Below are 21,084 nucleotides of genomic sequence, written 5' to 3'. Positions count from 1 at the left end.
ATGGCTGTTGGAACCAAAAATTCCAATTTGGACTCCAGACCAAAGGACAAATTGCCACCAGTCTAATGTCCATTGCTCGTGTTTCTTGGCCCAAGCAAGTCTCTTCTTGTCGGTGTCTTTAGTAGTGGTTTCTTTGCAGTAATTCGACCATGAAGGACTGATTCATGCAGTCTCCTCTGAACAGTTGATGTTGAGACGTGTCTGTTACTTGAACTCTGTGAAGCATTTATTTGGGCTGCAATTTCTGAGGCTGTTAACTCTAATGAACCTATCCTCTGCAGCAGAGGTAATTCTGGGTCTTCTATTCCTGTGTCGGTCCTCATGAGAGCCAGTTTCATCATAGCGCTTGATGGTTTTTGCGACTGCACTTGAAGAAACTTTCAAATTTCGTGAAATTTTCCAGATTGATTGACCTTCATGTCTTAAAGTAATGATGGACTGTCATTTCTCATCGCTGATTTGAGCTGTTCTTGCCATAATATGGACTTGGTCTTTTAACAAATTGGGCTGTCTTCTGTATACCCCCCACCTTGTCACAGCACAACTGATTGTCTCAAACACATTAAGAAGGAAAGAAATTCCACAAGTGAACTTTTAATAAGTCACACCTGTTAATTGAAATGCATTCCAGGTGACCACCTCATGAAGCTGGTTGAGAGAATACCAAGAGCGTGCAAAGCTGTCATCAAGGCAAAGGGTGGCTATTTGAAGAATCTGAAATATAAAATATATATTGATTTGCTTAACACTTTTTTGGTTACTACATGATTCAATATGTGCTATTTCATAGTTTTGATGTCTTCACTATTATTTTTGACCGGTAGTGTAGGTGTGCCAAAATTGTAGAATAACACCCAAGAAGACTCAAGGCTTTAATCGCTGCCAAAGGTGCCTCAACAAAGTACTGAGTAAAGGGTCTGAATACTTATGTAAATGTGATATTTCAGCTTATTCTTTTTTATAAATTAGAAAACATTTTTAAAAATGTTTATGCTTTGTCATTATGGGGTATTGTGTGTAGATTGATGAGGGAAAAAAACAATTACATACATTTTAGAGTCAGGCTGTAATGTAACAAAATGTGGAAAAAGCCAAGGGGTCTGAATACTTTCCGAAGGCACTGTAAGCCCTCCTTCCTCGAAGTTATCACTGATCTGATATGATTGGTGAAATCAAGGTAGTGGACTTCTTGCTCACCTATGAAATAATGCTAGATTTGTGCTTACCTCAAGGAAGGGAAGGAGGAAGAATGTATTATTAGAGTATTCGAACAGGGCCATAGACAGCTGCTGCATGTTGGACAGGCAAAGAGCGAGAGACACAGAAAAAACAGACAAAGTACTGTTCTCTACAAGCAGTTACACATTGTCCACCATAGTAGGAATAAGGGAAGTTTTGCATTTCTGTCCCCTCTAGTTCCTTTTTTAATCCCCAAAATGGTGCTCACTCTCTTGTCCAACTTTGCCCCGGAAGTCCAGCCTACTTAGCAGCACTGTTCGGCCTCAATGAAGCCCTCCTTATCGTGACCCCCAAGCTCCACCTCAGCATAGGTGGAGTGACAGCTCTGGTTGCGGAACTTCATAGATGGCCAGTAGTTATTGGTGTGTCGCTGTGAACAACAGATATTTGACCCAACCAGGATTAGTCAAGTCCATGAGTACAGTACAGCCCTAGACCAAGGTTGTGTTCAGTAGGGAACAACCATTTTGAAACGGAGTGAAACGGGGAGGTTCTACCTGAAAGTGTCCAATAAAAACGCAGATTTTTGTTTCCGGCTCCAGTGTGCCTTACTGAACACGACCCAGCACATCTGGCCCTCAAGGGCCGAAATCCTGCTACCTATCGTTTCTTCGTGGCATTTAATGAATCTTTTCATGCTGATCATAGCTTAAATTGAGTCATGCATCCCTGCTCTAACATTTCTATATAATTACAGAGCATCCAAGTGGAATTTATCTAATTCTGTAAGGGCCTGCTCTCAGTCTCACCTGCATGAGGTAGAATGGAGGAGCAACAGTGGGGTGTGTGTTGATATAGTAGACAGCCAAAAGGGTTAAGGCTACCAGCAGAATGAGGGCTGCCACCACACCTGCAATAATCGCAGTGTGCTCTGTCCGTTCCTGGTGTGGAGGACCTGTTTGCAAGTCTGAGAGAAAAGGAAAGTGAGGTAATGCCAATTATTCGAATCATTGGAATGATTGTGAAGAAGAATTGCTCATGTCAAATGAAATTAGCCCTAGTCTACCCTGCTACGCTTGGTAAAATGGCTAATGGAGAAGGCAAGGTGCCCACGACAGGATACATACAGTACAGACAAACAGTTAGCCAGCTTCACTTGCACATTAGCGACAGTTATAGGACAAAAAACACATCACAAAGACAGAACAACAAACGACTTACAGTACAACACTATGAACTCAAGACTCCAGCAGCATTCCAATTTGCCTGGAAATTGTTGGTGACAATAAAGGCTCGGAACAGCCAGGATATTGTCTTTCAGTAGGTAGCGCACAAAAATGTTGATTTTATTCATAGTTGCATCAGGATCTTTTTTTCGACATTTTTTTACTGAGTTTATCCTCTCAATGGCTCAGTCTAGTCTACGGTCAGTGCTTCCGGGTAAGGATAACATTACTCACAACCAGGCAGCCTCACTGACCTATGCAAAACACCCACATAGCCAACCAACTACAAGCCAACTCACCACCACCATTGTAGCGAATGAAAAGTTTGGTGTCATCTGTGGACAAAAAGAGAGTATTGTTGTACAGACACATGAGATGGGAAGAGACAGACGGACATAGAGAAACAAATCGACAGACAGACAGAACCTAGACAACAGAATGCAAGCACAGAAAGCATGGATTGGCATCTCACTATATTTATCAATCTTTCGAGGGTGGACTTGGGTTGCAGCTACATAGCAAAACTTGAAATGTCTCCTTATAATTATACTATGGTGTCTTTAAAAACATAGGGAGAAAAACATTTCAATCTGGAAATTGTTAAATGTCTCAACCTGGCAACATTGATTTCCTATGTTGACCTTGGACTGGACCATTTATTTGGGCTGGACCATGCTATCTTTAATAAGCTAATCGGGGTGTGCTGATTTGCTATGTGAGTGGCCAGCAACCCTGGGCACCACTATAACTCAGACCCAGCAGACGGGTGGTGCTTCCGGCCCCCAACTCACCCTCGGTGACGGGGATATCTGAGAGCACTTCAGGGGAGGGCGTGGGCTCTGGGGCCGAGTGGTTGAAGGACCCCATGGAACCCTCAGGGCCACCCTGAGTGTAGTCCTCACAAGTGCCCTCTTTTGCCTGAAAGAAAGTTACAAAATAATATTGCCGGGAGAGGGGGAGTAACAGTTGTTCGATGTAATTTGTCGCAATGTCATCTTCTGCTTTTTCGGCCCTACGATCTAATACCATCTCACCTCTTCAGGACAGTTGTAGTCGAGCCACTCCTGTCTGTGACGATCAATTCCATCGGAGCATCTGAAATACATGTGGAGAGGACCGCGAGAGAGGACAATTATGCAGTATAATTCACAATACTACGCTAATAAACAATTTTTACGTCTCATGTTAGTCTTTCTTACATGACATTAAGTCTAACACATGTATACATACACATGCAAAATCATGCAAACACACACACACACACACACACACACACACACACACACACACACACACACACACACACACCTACACACACACACCTCACCTCACCTTTGCAGTGTATTGCACCAACCGCAGCCATTTGTCAGGTTGGATATGAGACAGAGTTCACAGGTGGTGTGTTGGAGACATGCTGGGAAAATAAGACAAGTGATCCATTACAACTTGACCCAGGCTTGCATTCAGTGGGGGGAAAGCGTGAAACTGCCATCATGATGTCACTAGTTTGGCTGAGTAGGGGTCTGTGAGCACAACGCATACTCACTGGGCAATGGAGTGAACTCAAAGGCAGAGTTATTGATGATCTTAGTGGTGTCAATCTCTACTCTATGGTACTCATAGATGGTCCGCCGTCTTGCATCTATAGAGAGGAAATCAAGTAGAAGTAGGGCCAGTGTTCTTGACCTTGTGACATTCACACAAATAACATGACGCTCCATCTAAAACTGGTCTGGGTACAGTAGAGAGGGAAGGATATTGGATGGCAGGTGTGAGTGAAGTCTTGTTGTGACTGACCTGAGGACTGTGGAGAGGGGAGGAGGGCCATGAACGCGTCAGACAGGCCCACCTTCACTGGGTGTTCAGTGGAGTTGATCTTCTCTACTGGCAAAGGAACCTAAAGGAGTAGGAGAAGGAGGGAATCAAAGACTGGAGACTTGGCTTTTGCGTTTTTACACACAAGATGACTTTGGGAGACTGGTTGAGATATTCCCATTTTGAGCTAGGGTGCGCCTACAGTGATCAATAACATGTTAAAAAATCCTAACCTGTTGTCGTAAGTGTTCCACGTCTCCGAGTGAGTATTATTTTATATCTATAAAAAGAGGCCAGCTATCTATGGCTACAGCTAGCCTTTCTGCCGCATTGTGCCCATCTCTTTCAGTGTTTGGATAAGAGGATCACTTAAACAAGGCCATACACATTTTATTAACGGTTTAACAGATTTCCTATTTTTTTTAAGTGAGGTGAGCAAGCGAAAAAAAATAAAAAATCTAGTTGAACCCATTGTACAAAATACTAAACAACCTCAATACAACCCCTAGTGTTCACACCAAGCGACCTCACAAAAACATTGTATAACTGAATTGGAATGACAGTCACAGGGACCAGGGTTTGAGTCCCAGTCAGGGTACCCCTACATTGGTGTCAGGTGTTGGATAGCACCTTTGAAAGCATGGCTGAATCTCAAACCGAACACTTAGCTCCTAAGCCCTTCATTGAGTGGCCACTAGCTGATGTGTTCGACAGTGATCACTCGAGTCTGCAAGTGTTTTGGCCAAAATGAGCATTGAGACGATGGGCACTCAACGTCCCAACTGCCATTTATCAATATTCCAAAATTCCGAAATCCATTCATGAGCATTCTCCCACGACCTGTCTTGTATCATATATACAGTATACAGTGCCTTACAAAAGTATTCAGACCCCTTGGATTACTTCACATTTTATTGTGTTACAACGTGGGATTAAAATGGATGTAATTGTCTTTTTTGTCAACAATCTACTGTAATTGTCTTTTTTGTCAACAATCTACTCAAAATACTCTGTAACCTCAAAGTTGAAGATGTTTTGTCATTGCATAAGTAATTCAGTAAAATGTTGCTTAACAAATCGCATAATAATTTAGATAATGAGGGTTGACATGATTTTTGAATGACTAACCCTTCTTCTGTCCCCCATACGTAAAACATCTGTAAAGTCCCTCAGTCGCGTACTGCATTTAAAGCACAGATTCAACTACAAAGACCAGGGAACTTTTCAAAAGCCTCAAATAAGTGATTGGTAGATGGGTAACAATAACAAATCAGACATTGAATATATCTTTAAGCATAGCATGGTCATATGCTGTGGATTATGTATTAAACCACCCAGACACATCAAAGATACAGTCGTCCTTCTGATCTGAGCTGCAGGACAGGAATGAAACTGCTCAGGAATGTTGCAATGAGGCCATTGTTGATTTGAAAACATTTACAGAGTTCATGGGCTGTGATGAAAGGATAGATCAACAGCATTGTAGTGACTCCATAATAATACATAATAGACTTAAATGACAGAGTAAAAATAAGAATACAAATATTCAGAATAAAAATATTCTAAAACATGCATCGTGGATGCCGCTCAAACTCAACTCTGGACCTCGAAGCCAGTTCCACTGCTTTTTTTCATTACATTTCCCCCTCTAATCAGGGACTGATTTAAACCAGGAACACCAGGTGTGTGCAATTAGTTGTCTGGTAGAACAGAAACCAGCCAGCTCTGGACCTCTTAGGCTAAAAGTTGAATACCCCTGGTATATGTAACAAGACAGTAAAGTAATACTGCAAAAAACGAAATGTGTAAGCCTTATGTTTGAGGCAAATCCAACACTCTACATCAGTAAGTAACTGCCTACTTATTTTCAAGCATGGTGTTGGCTGCATCGTGGTATAGGTATGCTTGACATTGGCAAATACTGGGGAGTTTTTCAGGATAAAAACCAACAGGATGGAGCTAAGCAAAAGCAAAATCCTAGTGGAAAAGCTGCTTCAGTCAAATAAAATAATAATGCACAAATAAAATAAAATTGTATTTGTCACGTGCTTCGTAAACAACAGGTGTAGACTAACAGTGAAATACTTACTTCCGGGCCCTTCCCAACAATGCAGAGAGAAAGAAAATAGATCAACAATAGAAAAGTTAAACAATAATAATAAAAGTAATAATAAATACACGAGTAATGATAACTTGGATATATATTTACGAGGTACACGGACTGAGTCGATGTGCAGGGGTACGAGGTAAATGAGGTAGATGTGTACATCAGTGAGCTCCAAAGGTATTGAGACAGTGACAGATTTATTTACATTTTTTTGCCTCTGCACTCCAGCACTTTGGATTTGAAACTATACACTTCTACATTAATGTGGATGCTACCATGATTACAGATAGTCCTGAGTGAATCGTGAATAAAGATGAGTGAGAAAGTTACAGATGCACAAATATCACTAAACTTTTGACTACTTTACTACACATATAAATGAATTCCTCCCAATACCTTTGGTCCCCAAAAATGGAGGTACAAAAAGTGCTGTAATTTCTAAACGGTTCACTCGATATGGATGAAAATCCCCTCAAAATAAATCTAACAGTCTGCACTTTAACCTCAGTCATTGTATGGAAGTGCTGGAGTACAGAGCGGAAACAAAACGTGTCACTGTTCCAATACTTTTGGAGCTCATTGTAAACTAGAAATAAAGTGACAGATAATAAACAGTAGCAGCAGCGTGTGTCAAAAAAATTTTTGTACGAAAAGGGTCAATGCGGATAGTCCGGGTAACTATATTTGGTTAACTATGTAACTTGGCTTTCCTGTGGCTCAGTTGGTAGAGCATGGTGTTTGCAACACCAGGGTTGTGGGTTCGATTCCCACGGGGGGCCAGTACAAAAAAAAAAATGCATGTAATTAAAATGAAATGTATGAATTGTATGCAATCACTACTGTAAGTCACTCTGGATAAGAGCGTCTGCTAAATGACTAAAATGTAAAAAATGTAAATGTAACTAACTGGCTTGGGGATAGAAGCTGTTAAGGGTCCTGTTGGTTCCAGACTTGGTGCATCGGTACCGCTTGCCTGCGGTAACAGACTATGACTTGGGTGGCTGGAGTCTTTGACAATCTTTAGGGCCTTCATCTGACACCACCTAGTATAGAGTTCCTGGATGGCAGGGAGTTCACCCCAAGTGATGTACTGTGCCGTACGAACTACCCTCTGTTACACCTTACAGTTGGATGCCAAGCAGTTGCCATACCAAGCGGTGATGCAGCCAGATGCTTTCAATGGTGCAGCTGTATAACTTTTGGAGGATCTGAGGGCTCATGCCAAATATTTTCAGCCTCCTGAGGAGGGAGAGGCGTTGTCGTGCCCTCTTCATGACTGTGTTGGTGTGTGTGTGGACCATGATAGATCCATAGTGATGTGGACGCAGAGGAACTTGAAGCTGTCGACCAGCTCCACTAGAGCCCCATTGATGTGGATGGGTGCGTGCTCGGCCCTCTGTTTCCTGTAGTCCACGATCAGCTTCTTTGTCTTGCGGACGATGAGGGAGAGGTTGTTGTCCTGACTCCACACTGCCAGGTCTCTGACCTCCCTATAGGCTGTCTCATCTTTGTCGGTGATCAGGCCTACCACCGTCATGTCGTAGGTAAACTTAATGATGCCGTTGGAGTCGTCGGCACCCAGTCATGGGGGAACAGGGAGTACAGAAGGGGCCTAACCCCCCCCCACCTGAGGGGCCCCTGTGTTGAGGGTCAGTGTGAAGGATGTGTTGTTGCCTACCCTCACCACCTGGGGACGGCCTGTTAGGAAGTTTTATTTTTTATTTAACCTTTATTTAACTAGGCAAGTCAGTTAAGAACAAATTCTTATTTACAATGGCGGCCTACTAAAAGTACAGGATCCAGTTGCAGAGGGAGTTGTTCAGTCCCAGGGTCCTTAATTTGGTGACAAGCTGACACTATGGTGTTGAATTCTGAGCTGTAGTCAATGAACAGCATTCTCAGAAAGGTGTTCCTCTTGCGCAGTTGAGAAAGGGCAGTGTGGAATGCAATAGAGATTGTGTCATCTGTGGATCTTTTGGGGAGGTATAAAAATTGTAATGGGTCCAGGGTGTCTGGGATTATGGTGTTGATGTAAGCCATGACCAGCCTTTCAAAGCATTTCATGGCTACAGGTGTAAGTGCTATGGAGAGAGTCATTTAGACAGGTTACCATGGCGTTCTTGGGCCCAGGGACTATGGTGGTCTGCTTGAAACATGTAGGTATTACAGACTGGGTCGGGAAGAGCTTAAAAAGCCACTTGCCTGCTGGTCAGCGCATGCTCTGAGTACGCGTCCTGGTAATCCGTCTGGCCCTGTGGCTTTGTGAATGTTAACCTGTTTAAAGGTCTTACATCGGCCGTGGAGAGCACTGGGAGAAGAATTCACCTTTGAGCAGGACAATATTTTTCAATACAAGGCCAAATCTACACAAGAGTTGCTTACCAAGAAGACAGTGAATGTTCCTGAGAGACCAAGTTACAGATCTGCTTGACAATATATGGCAAGACTTGAAAATGGATGTCTAGCCATGATCCCCAACATCTTGACAGAGCTTGAAGAATTAGGAAAATAATAATGGGCTAATATTACACAATCCAGGTGTATAAAGTTCTTAGAGACTTAACCAAGAAGATCCACAACTGAAAACGCTGCCAAAGGTGTTTCTAACATGTATTGACTCAAGGAGCTGAATCTTACGCAACAACTATATTTTAGTTATTTAATTTCTATTAAAACATTTTTTTAAAGATGTTCTTCCACTGACATTACAGACTATTATCTGTAAATTGTTGACAGAAAAATACAATTAAATCAATTTGAATCCTACTTTGTAACACAAAATGTGAAGAAATCCAAGGGGTATGAATAATTTTTGCAAGGCACTATACACTATAAATGACTTGCTATGAAACAAAGACAGGGAGAAAGTTGTAAAAACAAAATGAAATCTCTACTTCTGCCAAAAAATATCTGTAGCTGGAATCATTTCGTCACTTGTCAGTACTCTTGTGAAAAATATTATATAAAACACCTTTATATAAAGTACATATGTACAACAGCTAATAATATCTATACCACAATGAAGTTGTGAACATACAAGGCATTCTATATTATACTACAACATCAGTCTAACTGAATGTGGATATGTGTTGGTTGAATGTTTCAGGCAGGTTCCAGAATGTTCTTCAGCTAGTGAACCTCTTTTTGTGTTGGGTTATGGCAGCTGGTTTAGCAGGCTTTGGCGATGTTCTTCACCACCCACTGCTTCGACCTCTCGCAGAAGATTTAAATGTACTGTAAGTCTCCTGGAAAGACATGAAGACTAATCATGATATGATAATAAACTAGGTTCATTTGTAAACAAAAATGGGAACAGTAGACGGGTATGTGTTTTGTTACACATACCCGGGGATGGGAAATGGGATGTCAGCAAAGACGTGAAATGTTTGAGTTGGCTTGACTTGTACACAGTCTGGTCATGTATTGTTGTGTATGAGCACCTACAGCTGTGCTGTTGAGTAGACAAGCATTGCCAACAATAGAGTGAATAGGCTAAAAAGGTATACTAACAGCCCCTCTCCCCAATGAACTGACTGCAAGGGTGTGAAAAGTTTGAGGAGCACTATTGTAGACAGTTTAGTGTATTGGTGATTTAAATACCTTTGGCTGTCCTGGCTTGTTTCGAAGTCAGATGACCTTGAGCTTGACCTTATTCCAGGCTGAAAGCTTTCATCCAATGGGTCTACAGGCTCTGTGCTACTAAAGCTAGGGTCAATGCCATCATCATCATCATCATCATCAGCAGCAGGATTAGTCTGTAGGACACACAGTAGTCAGTGATTAGCCAACTTTTTACTACTTTATCCCCATCAATACACACTCAATAGATCATGCATACTAACCTTCACACACAATACCCACCCTCAACAGTATATTTATTTGCTCATCATGGAGTCATGGAAAGATTTAATAGATTTTAGTAAGATTTTAGAAGGTGATTTACACTAATTGCTGGTGCTGAGCTTAATGTTGATGCCGCTGCAGATGTTGATGGGATCAGACTTTAAATATAACCCATAACGTTAGTCACATTCGCCTCTGTGGAAGTTAGTTAGCTGGCTAGCTAACGTAAGCTAACAAAGTTAACGTTAGCTTGCAAAGCTACAAATCACACCACCAGATAGTCAAGCCAGTGGATTTTGAATGCTAGCTAGCTAGAGTTTGGTTTAGGTAAACAAATGTAGTTAGCTAGCTAGTTAGCTAGGTAACATTAGCTACGTTACCTCAGCTTGACTGATTTTCTTCTGTGCTGATGTTGGCTGACCGGAGGCCTTCCTCTTTGAAGTGAAGGGGAAAGTCGATGGAATAGCATCACTTTTCAACGACATATGCAACCCCATCGGTTGAGACTTCAGTTCCGTTTTGAAATCCTCTGGCTGAAAGTGCTGGCTACAAACACAGACATTTAGATTTTTATCACAACAATTGGATACACCTCCTCAGGGCAGCACTATGTCCTGAAATCGCTATGAATTCTGGATATTGTGGTTTGCTTACAACCAGAACAATTAGCTGGCCCGTTTCTACCAGTGATATGCAGGAACTTCATCTTAAGGTAGCTAGGTGAGACAACCACATTTCACAGTCATGGTAAGTACAATTATTCCTCAATTCATTCAAGTGCAAGAGACTGTTGCGTTTAGCCAGCAGTGTGTCTGTACCAGTGGGGAACTATAACCGCCTTCTAGGCCTTTAGAGAAGGCCCAAGGATTGATAAAGTAATTTTACCCCCTTTTTCTCCCCAATTTTTCGTGATATCCAATTGGTAGTTACGATCTTGTCTCATAGCTGCAACTCCCCAACGGGCTCAGGAGAGGCGAAGGTTGAGTCATGCGTCCTCCGAAACATGACCCAACAAGCCGTGCTGCTTCTTAACACCTGCTCGCTTAACCTGGAAACCAGCCACACCAATGTGTCGGAGGAAACACCATTCAATTGACAACTGAAGTCAGCTTGCAGGCGCCCAGCCCACCACAAGGAGTCGCAGGAAAGGAAAGCCCCCCCCGGCCAAATCCTCCCCTAACCCGGATGACTCTGTGTGCCGCCCTATGGGACTCCCGGTCACGGGCGGTTGTGACACAGGCTGAGATCGAACCCCAGTCTGTAGTGATGCCTCAGCACTGCGATGCAGTGCCTTAGACCACTGCGCCACTCGGGAGGCCCTTCAATGGTATTTTTGTTGGTGGTCTCTTGGGAGATAAATCTAGCTATCTAGATGAGCAATTGGCTAGTTCTTCAGAAACTAGACAGAAGCCCTCTGCCATTTAACTGTATTAGAGCAGAATTGTGGAGTGGCAATGGAATCAACCAATCATGAGACAGCTTATAGGGAGGATGCCAGAGACCTGAACGTGCGGTGCAAGGACAACAACCTCTCCCTCAACGTGATCAAGACAAAGGAGATGATTGTGGACTACAGGAAAAGGAGAAACAAGCACACCCTCATTCTCATTGACGAGGCTGTAGTGGAGCAGGTTCTTGGCGTCCACATCACCAACCAACTAACAAGGTCCAAGCACACCAAGACAGTCGTGAAAAGGGCATGACAAAACCTATTCCCCCTCAGGAGACTGAAATGATTTGGCATGGGTCCTCAGATCCTCAAAAGGTTTTACAGCTGCACCATCGAGAGCATCCTGACGGGTTGCATCACTGCCTGGTATGGCAACTGCTCGGCCTCCGACCACAAGGCACTACAGAGGGTAGTGCGTACGACCCAGTACATCACCGGGGCCAAGCTTCCTGACATCCAGGACCTCTCTGCTACCAAATGGCAAGCGGTACCAGTGTGCCAAGTACAGGTCCAAGAGGCTTCTAAACAGCTTCTACCCCCAAGCCATAAGACTCCTGAACATCTAATCAAATGGCTGCCCAGACTATTTGCATTGCCCCCCCCCTCCTTCTACGCTGCTGCTACTCTCTGTTATTATCTATGCATAGTCACTTTAATAACTCTACCTACATGTACATATTACCTCAATTACCTCGACACCGGTGCCCCCGCACATTGACTCTGTGCCGTTACCCCTTGTATATAGCCCCTCTATTGTTATTTTACTGCTGCTCTTTAATTATTTGTTATTCTTATCTCTTACTTTTTTTAGGTATTTTCTTAAAACTGCATTGTTGGTTAATAAGGGCTTGTAAGTAAGCATTTCACTGTAAGGTCTACACACCTGGTGTATTCGGCGCAAGTGACATTTTTTGTTGTTGATTTGATCACATTTTGATTTGCATTTTTCCCATTTACATTTTTTCAATTGAATTTCTTCTCTAAGGCCTACCGGCACATCACTACTAAGCGCGCGAGCCTATAGTGTACCATAGTATGAGTCATAATACCCATAAAACCTAGCAGTCAAACATGGAAATGGTTCTAATAGTTTTTTTCCACCATTCATTTTTTCATAGGGGATTAGGTGATTATTAGATTCAGGTGTGTTAGCTGGGGCTGAGGCAAAACTGTGACACCAATCAGGCCCTCGAGGACTGGAATTGCCCACCCCTGAGCTAGCTCATGTTTAGCTAGTTAGCAACATTAGCCTGAATAGATGGCTACATTAGATGTCTATTTGTCTAGCAATTTAAATGCTTGTGAAATTCATAACTAGTTTAACTTTCTTTAGGTTTTATAAACCAGCAGTCTAGATTTCTAGTTGACTAGCTAGCTATCTTAGATGGTGAAGCTAAGCGTTCTTGATAATGTTTGTGTCTGTGGGTGAGGGGTGGGTAGCCCTTTTCAATTACTACTTGACATGTAGCTACGCTAGCTAGCTGTATTAATTTGTTCTGGCTTTTTGAGAGGTTTCAGAGATGGATTGATTAGCATCCTCTGTTGAATCAGCAGTGTGCTTACTTTACAGTGGGAAGACATTGATCTGTTTGCTGTTACCCTCTGGACAGCAGATCATTAGTATATCTTGTAGGCAAAGGTAAGTAATCTTATTTAGTCCTACATGCTATGGTGGGTTTTAAATGAATTGGTACTCACACGTTTGTTTTTGAGGTAGAATTACTGTCATGTTATTGATGCCAAATTGCAAACCTTATTTGCACTTTCTTTATTCCATAACCAATGGGTGTGCCAGAGTCTAATCCCCTGTCAACTAGTTAAGATATTTCAACATGGAACACTATTCTCCTGCTTTGGTCTGTTTCAGTCATTGCAGGAAGTCCTGTGAGACCAGGAGTGTGTGAAAGGTTTTGTCCCAGCTAGAGTTGCAAAATTCTGAGAACCTTCAAAAAGTTCCCTGGTTTTCCTGAAATCCCGGTTTAGGATTCACGGAATCAGAAAGGTATGAGCAGGAAATCTGTAATCCTCCAACCAGGATTTCTGGAGCTGGGCTGTAACAAAAGCTTATATACACTCCTGCCATTCAGATCTGGAGCTGTCCACCGTTTAACTCATTATTCTGTATTATGGGTACAATTCATTTACAATTATGGTATTGCTATATAAACAGGGTTGGGGAGTAACGGATTACATGTAATCCGTTACATGTAAGGGGATTACAAAAAATGGTAACTGTAATCCGTTATGTTACCAGCAAAAATATTGTGATCAGATTACATATACTTTTGAAAAACTAGATTATTACTTCGAGGATTACTTTTAAATTCAGAAAGAACGTTTGTGAGAAAAAACACTTTGACACTTCTCTGTTTTCTCAATGACATTCAAATCCGCATTGAAAAAAAGGTGCAAGTTTAAGTTTGTTCCACCTGAGCGAGTCTGACCACAAGTCAGGGACCACTATCACATTACCAGGGGCAAACTACCTGAACTCCAGGACACCTACAGCACCTGATGTCACAGGAAGGCCAAGAAGAACATCAACCACCCGAGCCACTGCCTGTTCACCCCGCTATCATTCAGAAGGTGAGGTCAGTACAGGTGCATCAAAACTGGGACCGAGAGACTGAAAAACAGCTTTTATCTCAAGGCCATCAAACTGTTAAATAGCCATCTCTAGCATCTTAGAGGCTGCTGCCCTATATACTGTACTGCACATAGACTTTAAATCACTGGACACTTTAATAATGGAACACTAGACACTTTAATAATGTTTACATATGTTGCATTACTCATCTCATATGTATATACTGTATTCTATTCTACTTTTAGTCTATGCTGCGCCGACATTGCTCGTCCAAATATTTATATGTTCTTAAATCTTAGATCGATTCCTTTTAGATGTGTGTATTGTTGTGAAATTGTTAGATACTAATTGTTAGATATTACTGCACTGTTGGAGCTAGAAACACAAGCATTTCGCTACACCCGCAATAACATCTGCTAAACATGTGTATGCGACCAATAAAATTTGATTTTATGATGACAAATGTGTTTGATGGATCGCGGGAAAAGAGCAGGAATAGGTTTTTGTAGGCTACAGTCCAACCTATGTCTTCCAATGGTGTGACTGCTGTTAGCATCCAAAGATTATGTAACTTGAATAAACGCTTGGCGGTAAGGATGGCAGCAGTGGTGTAGTCTACGGCGATACGGATATCACTTATTATTCATATTTACATAGCGCATTGATGTGAATCACACTGCTGCTCTCCCATTTAGCTATTTGCGCCTTATGGATTGTGGTTGTTGTGGATGGCTGTTCACAAAACTCAATAAGAACTTGAGCCCAATAACGGTTGAATTCAAGAAGTTTAAGCTGCCTATCAATTATTGTTTTTGAAACCAGTGGACAGCCAGTGAAAAATGTCCTCTTGCAACAGCTGCACAGTGCAGATCCCAGCCTATGGAATAAAAGTGGGGCTTTTATTGCTCAATCTAATTCACGCTGATAAAACAAAATCCATAGGCCTAATGGACTTAAAGGGGCAATCTGTAGTTGCTACATCTATTTTTGGACATGAATATATATAATTCATGTAAAGATATCATTTAATCGTATTATTATATGTAGTAGAAAGCGATGGGTTAGAAGAAGCCTGCATAACCAACCCATAAAGTAACATTTAACATCCATATATGTTCAGCTATGTAAACTTGAACATTGATTTATCCTGCAATAGATGTCGTTCAATTGGTAACATACATTTTTGTCTTCTTTTAATGCCTCTTAACGTGAAAGTAATCTAAAATTAACGGAATGTAATCAGATTACGTTACTGAGTTTGGGTAATCCAAAAGTTACATTACTGATTTCAATTCTGGACAGGTAACTAGTAACTGTAACAGATTACATTTAGAAAGTAACCTACCCAACCCTGTATATTGTACGGAGCGGTCTAAGGCACTGCATCTCAGTGCAAGAGGTGTCACTACAGTCCCTGGTTCAAATCCAAGCTGTTCACATCTGGCCCAGTGTCGTCCTGGTTTGGCTGGTGTAGGCCGTCATTGTAAATAAGAATTTGTTCTTAACTGACTTGCCTAGTTAAATAAAAGTTAAATAAAAAACATAACGCATACTCCACTCTCAACTTGAAGTTCAACTTGTTGACTGATACCAAGGCGGCGGGTGCTTAAGAAGGGAGCAACCAGAAGACTGCAGCCAAGGCAACACTGGTCCACACTTTGGTTGGTACTGTATGTGCCTTTAGGTTCCTCTCCATGTGTAGACTATTGCACTGGTCTGTGTGGTACAGTCTTATGTGTAATAGTTTCCCTGCTAACAAGGAACATATGAGACATTTGTAACATTCCCCTTAAGTCTTCTAAAGGTACTGAATGTCATAGCCCGTTTGGGACATAATAGGCACATTCATAATGTTTGTAATAAGTATTATAGGGGTTATAAATATCTGGTCGCTATACAGACATGGGAACATTAAAAACATTCCTTGGTAGTCCATGAAAGGTTCTGAATATCATGTTATTTTGGAGAAATCCTAGGAACATTTCATTATGTTAGATTTAGAGCTATGGTTTGTCTTCATATAACATTACAATCGAAAGATAGAAATACATTTTGGAACGTCGTCTGTAAGTCAAGTGGTGGTACACTTGTAACGTTGTTTTTCTAAGTGTGTAGGAACATTTCTTACGTTCAAAATAAGTACTTTAGACATTCTGAGTGTCAGGACACTTTGGTGACATTGTAGTAGTATTTGTAACGTTCACAGAAGGTTCCTGAAATGTACTGAATGTCTGGTCACTTTGGCAATATTTTACAGAACGTTCCCAATGAGTCTAGTAGATGTTGTGAAGGTCAGATCCCTAAATGTCAGGTCAATTTCGGGATATCGTAGTAACTCAGCTAAAGAAAATGACGTTTGAGGATGTGACCACAAAGTTATTTTAGTCCCCACATAAATCATGACAGCGTTATTGCGAAATGTGCCTTGTACGTAGCTGTGGTGTCAGCTGACAAAAGTTACATCCCAAGTCTTTTCATGCAACTTAAATAGCTAAATGACGCTATTTAGTAACGTTATAAGAGATGTCCTTGAATCTTCCCTGAACGTGCACACCGTTACGTACCTCATTGCTACTGCAGGAACTCACCGACGAAAGTTACGTTCCCAGTGGATAGCAGAAACGGCATTTTGTGGGGCTCTCAATGTACTTTCTCACGTTTATCAACGTTATGCGGTTGACGTAAAAATAATGTTTTCATGAAACGTCTCCTAGATGTACCTGTGGTATCAGTTGACAAAAGTTACGTCCCAAGTCTCTTCAGGACGTTGAAATGTGGGGGACCCTGAATAGCTCAGTATTGTTATTTAATAACGTCATAAGAGATGTCCTTGAATCTTCCCTGAACGTGCACACTGTTACATGCCTTATTGATACTGTAGGTACCCACTGACGAAAGTTACGTTCCCAGTGGTTACCAGAAACTGCATTTTGTGGGCCTCTCATTGTACTTTGACGTTTAGTAACGTTTGGAGGTTGACCTAAAGATAATGTTTTCATATAACTCTAATTTCAAAATGTTTGCTAAAGAACCGTGCATAGTTATTCAACATTGCAATGACAATTATAAATAGACATTATGGATCATTGTCAGTTAGTCAAGTGGTGGTGTACTTGTAACGCTGTATTTCTGACTACATATGAGTGTCACTTACGTTTTAAGTATGTACTTTGAAGGTTCTGAATGTCAGGACACTTTGGTGACATTTTAGTAGTATTTGTAATGCTCACAGAAGGTTCCTCAATTGTACGGATTGTCAGGTCACTTTGGCAATATTCTACAAAACATTCCCAATGAGTCCAGTGAATGTCAGATCACTTTTGGGATATTCAAATAACATTTAGGAATTTTCCTTTGAAAGCCCTGGTGTGTCTACAAACAAAATCGCAGTACTTAGGAAAATATTTACTGTGCGGTATGTCCCTTAGTGATCTATATGTCACATTTTCTTTCTGAGCATAAGGGGACATTAGAAATATTTTTTTTTAGAGCTAGGCCCCTTTTTTCTCATTTTTCCTCCTGAATGACGTGCCCAAAGTAAACTACCTGTTGCTCAGGCCCTGTAGCCAGGATATGCATATAATTGGTACCATTGGAAAGAAAACACTTTGAAGTTTGTAGAAATGTTAAAATAATGTAGGAGAATATAACACAATAGATATGGTAGGAGAAAATCCAAAGAAAAAACAACCAGAATGTTTTTTTGTTGAGAGACCATGCTCTTACAATGGAAAGTATAAGGGCATACTGAGAATTAGCTCCCATGATGCAATTCCTATGGCTTCCACAGGATGTCAGCAGTCTATGTTCAAGGTATCAGGCTTGTAACTTCCAAAACGAATAAGAAATATCAGTTTTAGTACAGGGACACAGTCTTGGAAATTCGTGTTTGCGCACGCCATGAAGACAGGACACACCTGCTAAAATCGGTTTCCTATTGAACATACTTCTTTCCATAAGAAATATTATAGTTTGATTACATTTTAGGGTATCTGAGGAGTAAATAGAAACGTATTTTGACTTGTTGAAATAAAGTTTACGGGTAGATTTTCGGATTCCTTTCTCTGTAAGTTGAACGAGTGGATTACTCAAATTGATGGCGCCAACTAAACTGACTTTTTGGGATATAAAGAAGGATTTTATCTAACAAAACTACACTACATGTTATAGCTGGGACCCTTTGGATGACAAATCAGAGGAAGATTTTCAAGAAGTTAGTGAATATTTAATCGCTATTTGTGAATTTATGAAACCTGTGCCGGTGGAAAAATATTTTGATGTGGAGCGCCGTCCTCAAACAATCGCATTGCATGTTTTCGCTGTAATAGCTACTGTAAATCGGACAGTGCAGTTAGATTAACAATAATTTAAGCTTTCAACCGATATAAGACACTTATATGTACCTAAATGTTTAATATCCATAATTTTCACGATTATTTATTTGAATTGTGCGCCCTTCAGTTTCACCGGAAGTTGTCCCGCTAGCGGGACACCTAACCCTAAGAATTTTTTTTTAAGTCTAGGCAAGTTCTAAAATTACTTAACAATATGATGATTTTGGTGACATTTAGGGAACCTTCACAACATTCCCAGTTAGTCCTTTCAATTTTGTAAATGTCAGGCTAATGTTGGGATATAACAATTCAGAGCGTTTGGTATAGAGCCATGCATAGTTACATCTAAAGTTGCAGAGAGAATTATACATAGACATTATGGAACATTGTCAGTATGTCAAGTGGGGGTATATCTGACTACATATGGATATTAGTTACGTTTTCAGTCAGTACTTTGGAGGTTCTGAATGTCAGGACACTTTGGTGACATTGTAGTAGTATTTGTAATGTTCCCAAAAAGTTCATCAAATGTACAGAATGTCAGACTACTTTGTGAATATCAAAAGAACATTTTGTAATGTTTATTTGAGAGTTGTAACGTGTCTATAAACAACGTTGCAATCGTGTTACTAAAGAAACATTTAAACATTTTACTTAACTCCTGACCAGTAAAAGGGGTTATTTGTTATTGTAGTTTGGTCAGGGTGTGGCAGGGGGTGTTGGTTTTGTGTGGTTCGGGTTTTTTGGTTTATGTTATACATTTTCTATTTCTATGTGTTTATCTAGTTTTTCTATTTCTATGTTGGGTTTTGGTAGGACCTCCAATTAGAGGAAGCTGGTTGTCGTTGCCTCTAATTGGAGGCCATATTTAGTTGGGGTTTGTTTCACTTGTGTTTTGTGGGTGGTTGTTTCCTGTATAGTCTGTGCACCTTACGGGACTGTTTTCGTCGTTTGTTTTGTTTAAGTGTTTTTCCTTCAATAAATAAGAAGATGATCAATATACCCGCTGCATTTTGGTCCACTCATTACTCCGCCCGTGACAGAACCACCCACCAAAGAAGGACCAAGCAGCGGAGGAAGGAGCAGAAGGAGAGCTACTTGGAGTCATGGACATGGGAGGAGATCCTCGATGGAAAGGGACCCTGGAGCCAGGCTGGGGAGTACCAGCACCCGAAGGAGGAGCTGGAGGAAGCCAAGAGGGAACGACGGAGGTATGAGGCATTATATCCTCCATTTCAGGAGGAGAGGAGGCAGCCCCCCAATTTTTTTTTTGGGGGGGGGCACACGGGTAGTTTGGCTGGGCCAGGGATGAGCCCTAAGCCAACTCCCCGTACTTATTATGGGGAGCGTTTGGCGTGGAGAGCACCGTGCTATGCGGAAGTGCGCACGGTCTCGCCCATCCGCACGCACAGTCCGGTGCGGTCGATACCAGCCCCCCGCAAGTGCCGTGCTAGAGTGGGCATCCAGCCAGGAAGGAGTATGCCTGCTCAGCACATCTGGCCACCAGTGCGTCTCCTAGGCCCAGGCTACCCTGCGCCTGCTCTACGCACGGCAGCCATCATTCCTCAGAACAGCCCAGTTCGCCCTGTGCCAGCACTCCGCCCGTGCTGGGCTACAGTAACAACTCAGCCAGGACGGGTTGTGCAGGCTGTGCGCTCCAGACCTCCAGTGCGTCTTCTAGACCCAGTGTATCCTGTTCCTGCTCCTTGCACTAGTCCTGTGGTGTGTGTTACTGTTCTGGCGCCTCCAAAGCCAGCCCCACGCATCAGGCCTCTAGTGCGCCTGCCCAGTCCAGTACGTCCTGTTCCTGCTCCTTGCACTAGCCCTGTGGTGCGTGTTACTGTTCTGGCGCCTCCGATGGGGTGGGGGGGGGTGGGGTGTAGCACGGGAGCTGTCGTTGACGGTGGCCACCCTCCCTTCCCTCCCTTTAAGTTTGGGGTTTATTTTTGTGGGGTTTTTGTTTTGAGGTGCATTCCCCTCTCTTTCTGACCCTACTGAAGGACTGTTGAATAGCCTGTGTTAAATATAGAGAGTCTGGGAACATCAAACAAATGGGGAAAAGGAACCATATTTTGGTAATAAAACCAGTTGGAAATATGCTTTGGAACGTAATGAGTATGGATGTCAGTTCGGTTGTCATCTGAGACATTATGACTGATGACAGGACGACAAACTGTACCTGGGAAAGTATACACCCACTAGTTATCAGAGTCACATGGAATTGTTATGCAATTGAAATGTTTGATATTGAAATTGTTTGTTAGGAGATTAAATGTAATTTTAGCTTCCAAATGAGAGAATTGAGTTTTCATAAGGAAAGTGCCCTGCTTGATCAGTGGCCCGCCCCTGTGAAGAGACAGGGGTTCTAAACAATGAAACACATCCTTCCCCCTCTCCACTATATAAGCCTTTGACGAAAAGATAACCACATATTCCAGTACGTGAGGTCTGCAGCCTCTACGTTAGAAGGACACACATGTCACGTACAGAACTAAGCCAACCTCGGCGTGAGCTTTGGTGGCGAATGGTATGAACTTTGAGCT

At 41.9% G+C, this 21,084-nt stretch overlaps 1 protein-coding gene and 1 long non-coding RNA gene across 3 annotated transcripts in view; both read right to left on the bottom strand.

The window, feature by feature from the left end:
* Positions 1-650: 650 nt before the first annotated feature.
* plxdc1 (plexin domain containing 1) overlaps positions 651-21,084 on the bottom strand; it is a 90,872-nt gene continuing 70,438 nt past the window's right edge. Inside the window, exons 7-14 of one of the 2 annotated variants that reach the window (XM_014158685.2) lie at positions 4,203-4,302; positions 3,952-4,047; positions 3,738-3,819; positions 3,440-3,500; positions 3,197-3,323; positions 2,705-2,740; positions 1,989-2,146; positions 651-1,609 (exon numbers count right to left, since the gene is read on the bottom strand). In XM_014158685.2, coding sequence (XP_014014160.1) covers positions 1,484-1,609; positions 1,989-2,146; positions 2,705-2,740; positions 3,197-3,323; positions 3,440-3,500; positions 3,738-3,819; positions 3,952-4,047; positions 4,203-4,302 — 786 coding nt within the window. In that variant the 3' untranslated portion in view covers positions 651-1,483. The remainder of the gene's footprint in view (positions 1,610-1,988; positions 2,147-2,704; positions 2,741-3,196; positions 3,324-3,439; positions 3,501-3,737; positions 3,820-3,951; positions 4,048-4,202; positions 4,303-21,084) is intronic. The other variant, XM_014158687.2, reaches the window with a different exon arrangement.
* LOC106598272 (uncharacterized) lies at positions 8,973-10,815 on the bottom strand. The gene is made up of 3 exons (XR_006760755.1): positions 10,551-10,815; positions 9,928-10,082; positions 8,973-9,572 (listed from the first exon to the last, which is right to left on the bottom strand). It is a non-coding gene; the product is annotated as an uncharacterized lncRNA (long non-coding RNA).

The sequence above is a fragment of the Salmo salar genome, chromosome ssa19, assembly GCF_905237065.1.
Source record: "Salmo salar chromosome ssa19, Ssal_v3.1, whole genome shotgun sequence".
In the NCBI taxonomy this organism is placed as follows: domain Eukaryota; kingdom Metazoa; phylum Chordata; class Actinopteri; order Salmoniformes; family Salmonidae; genus Salmo; species Salmo salar.
This window is presented reverse-complemented; position numbering and strand designations above follow the sequence as displayed.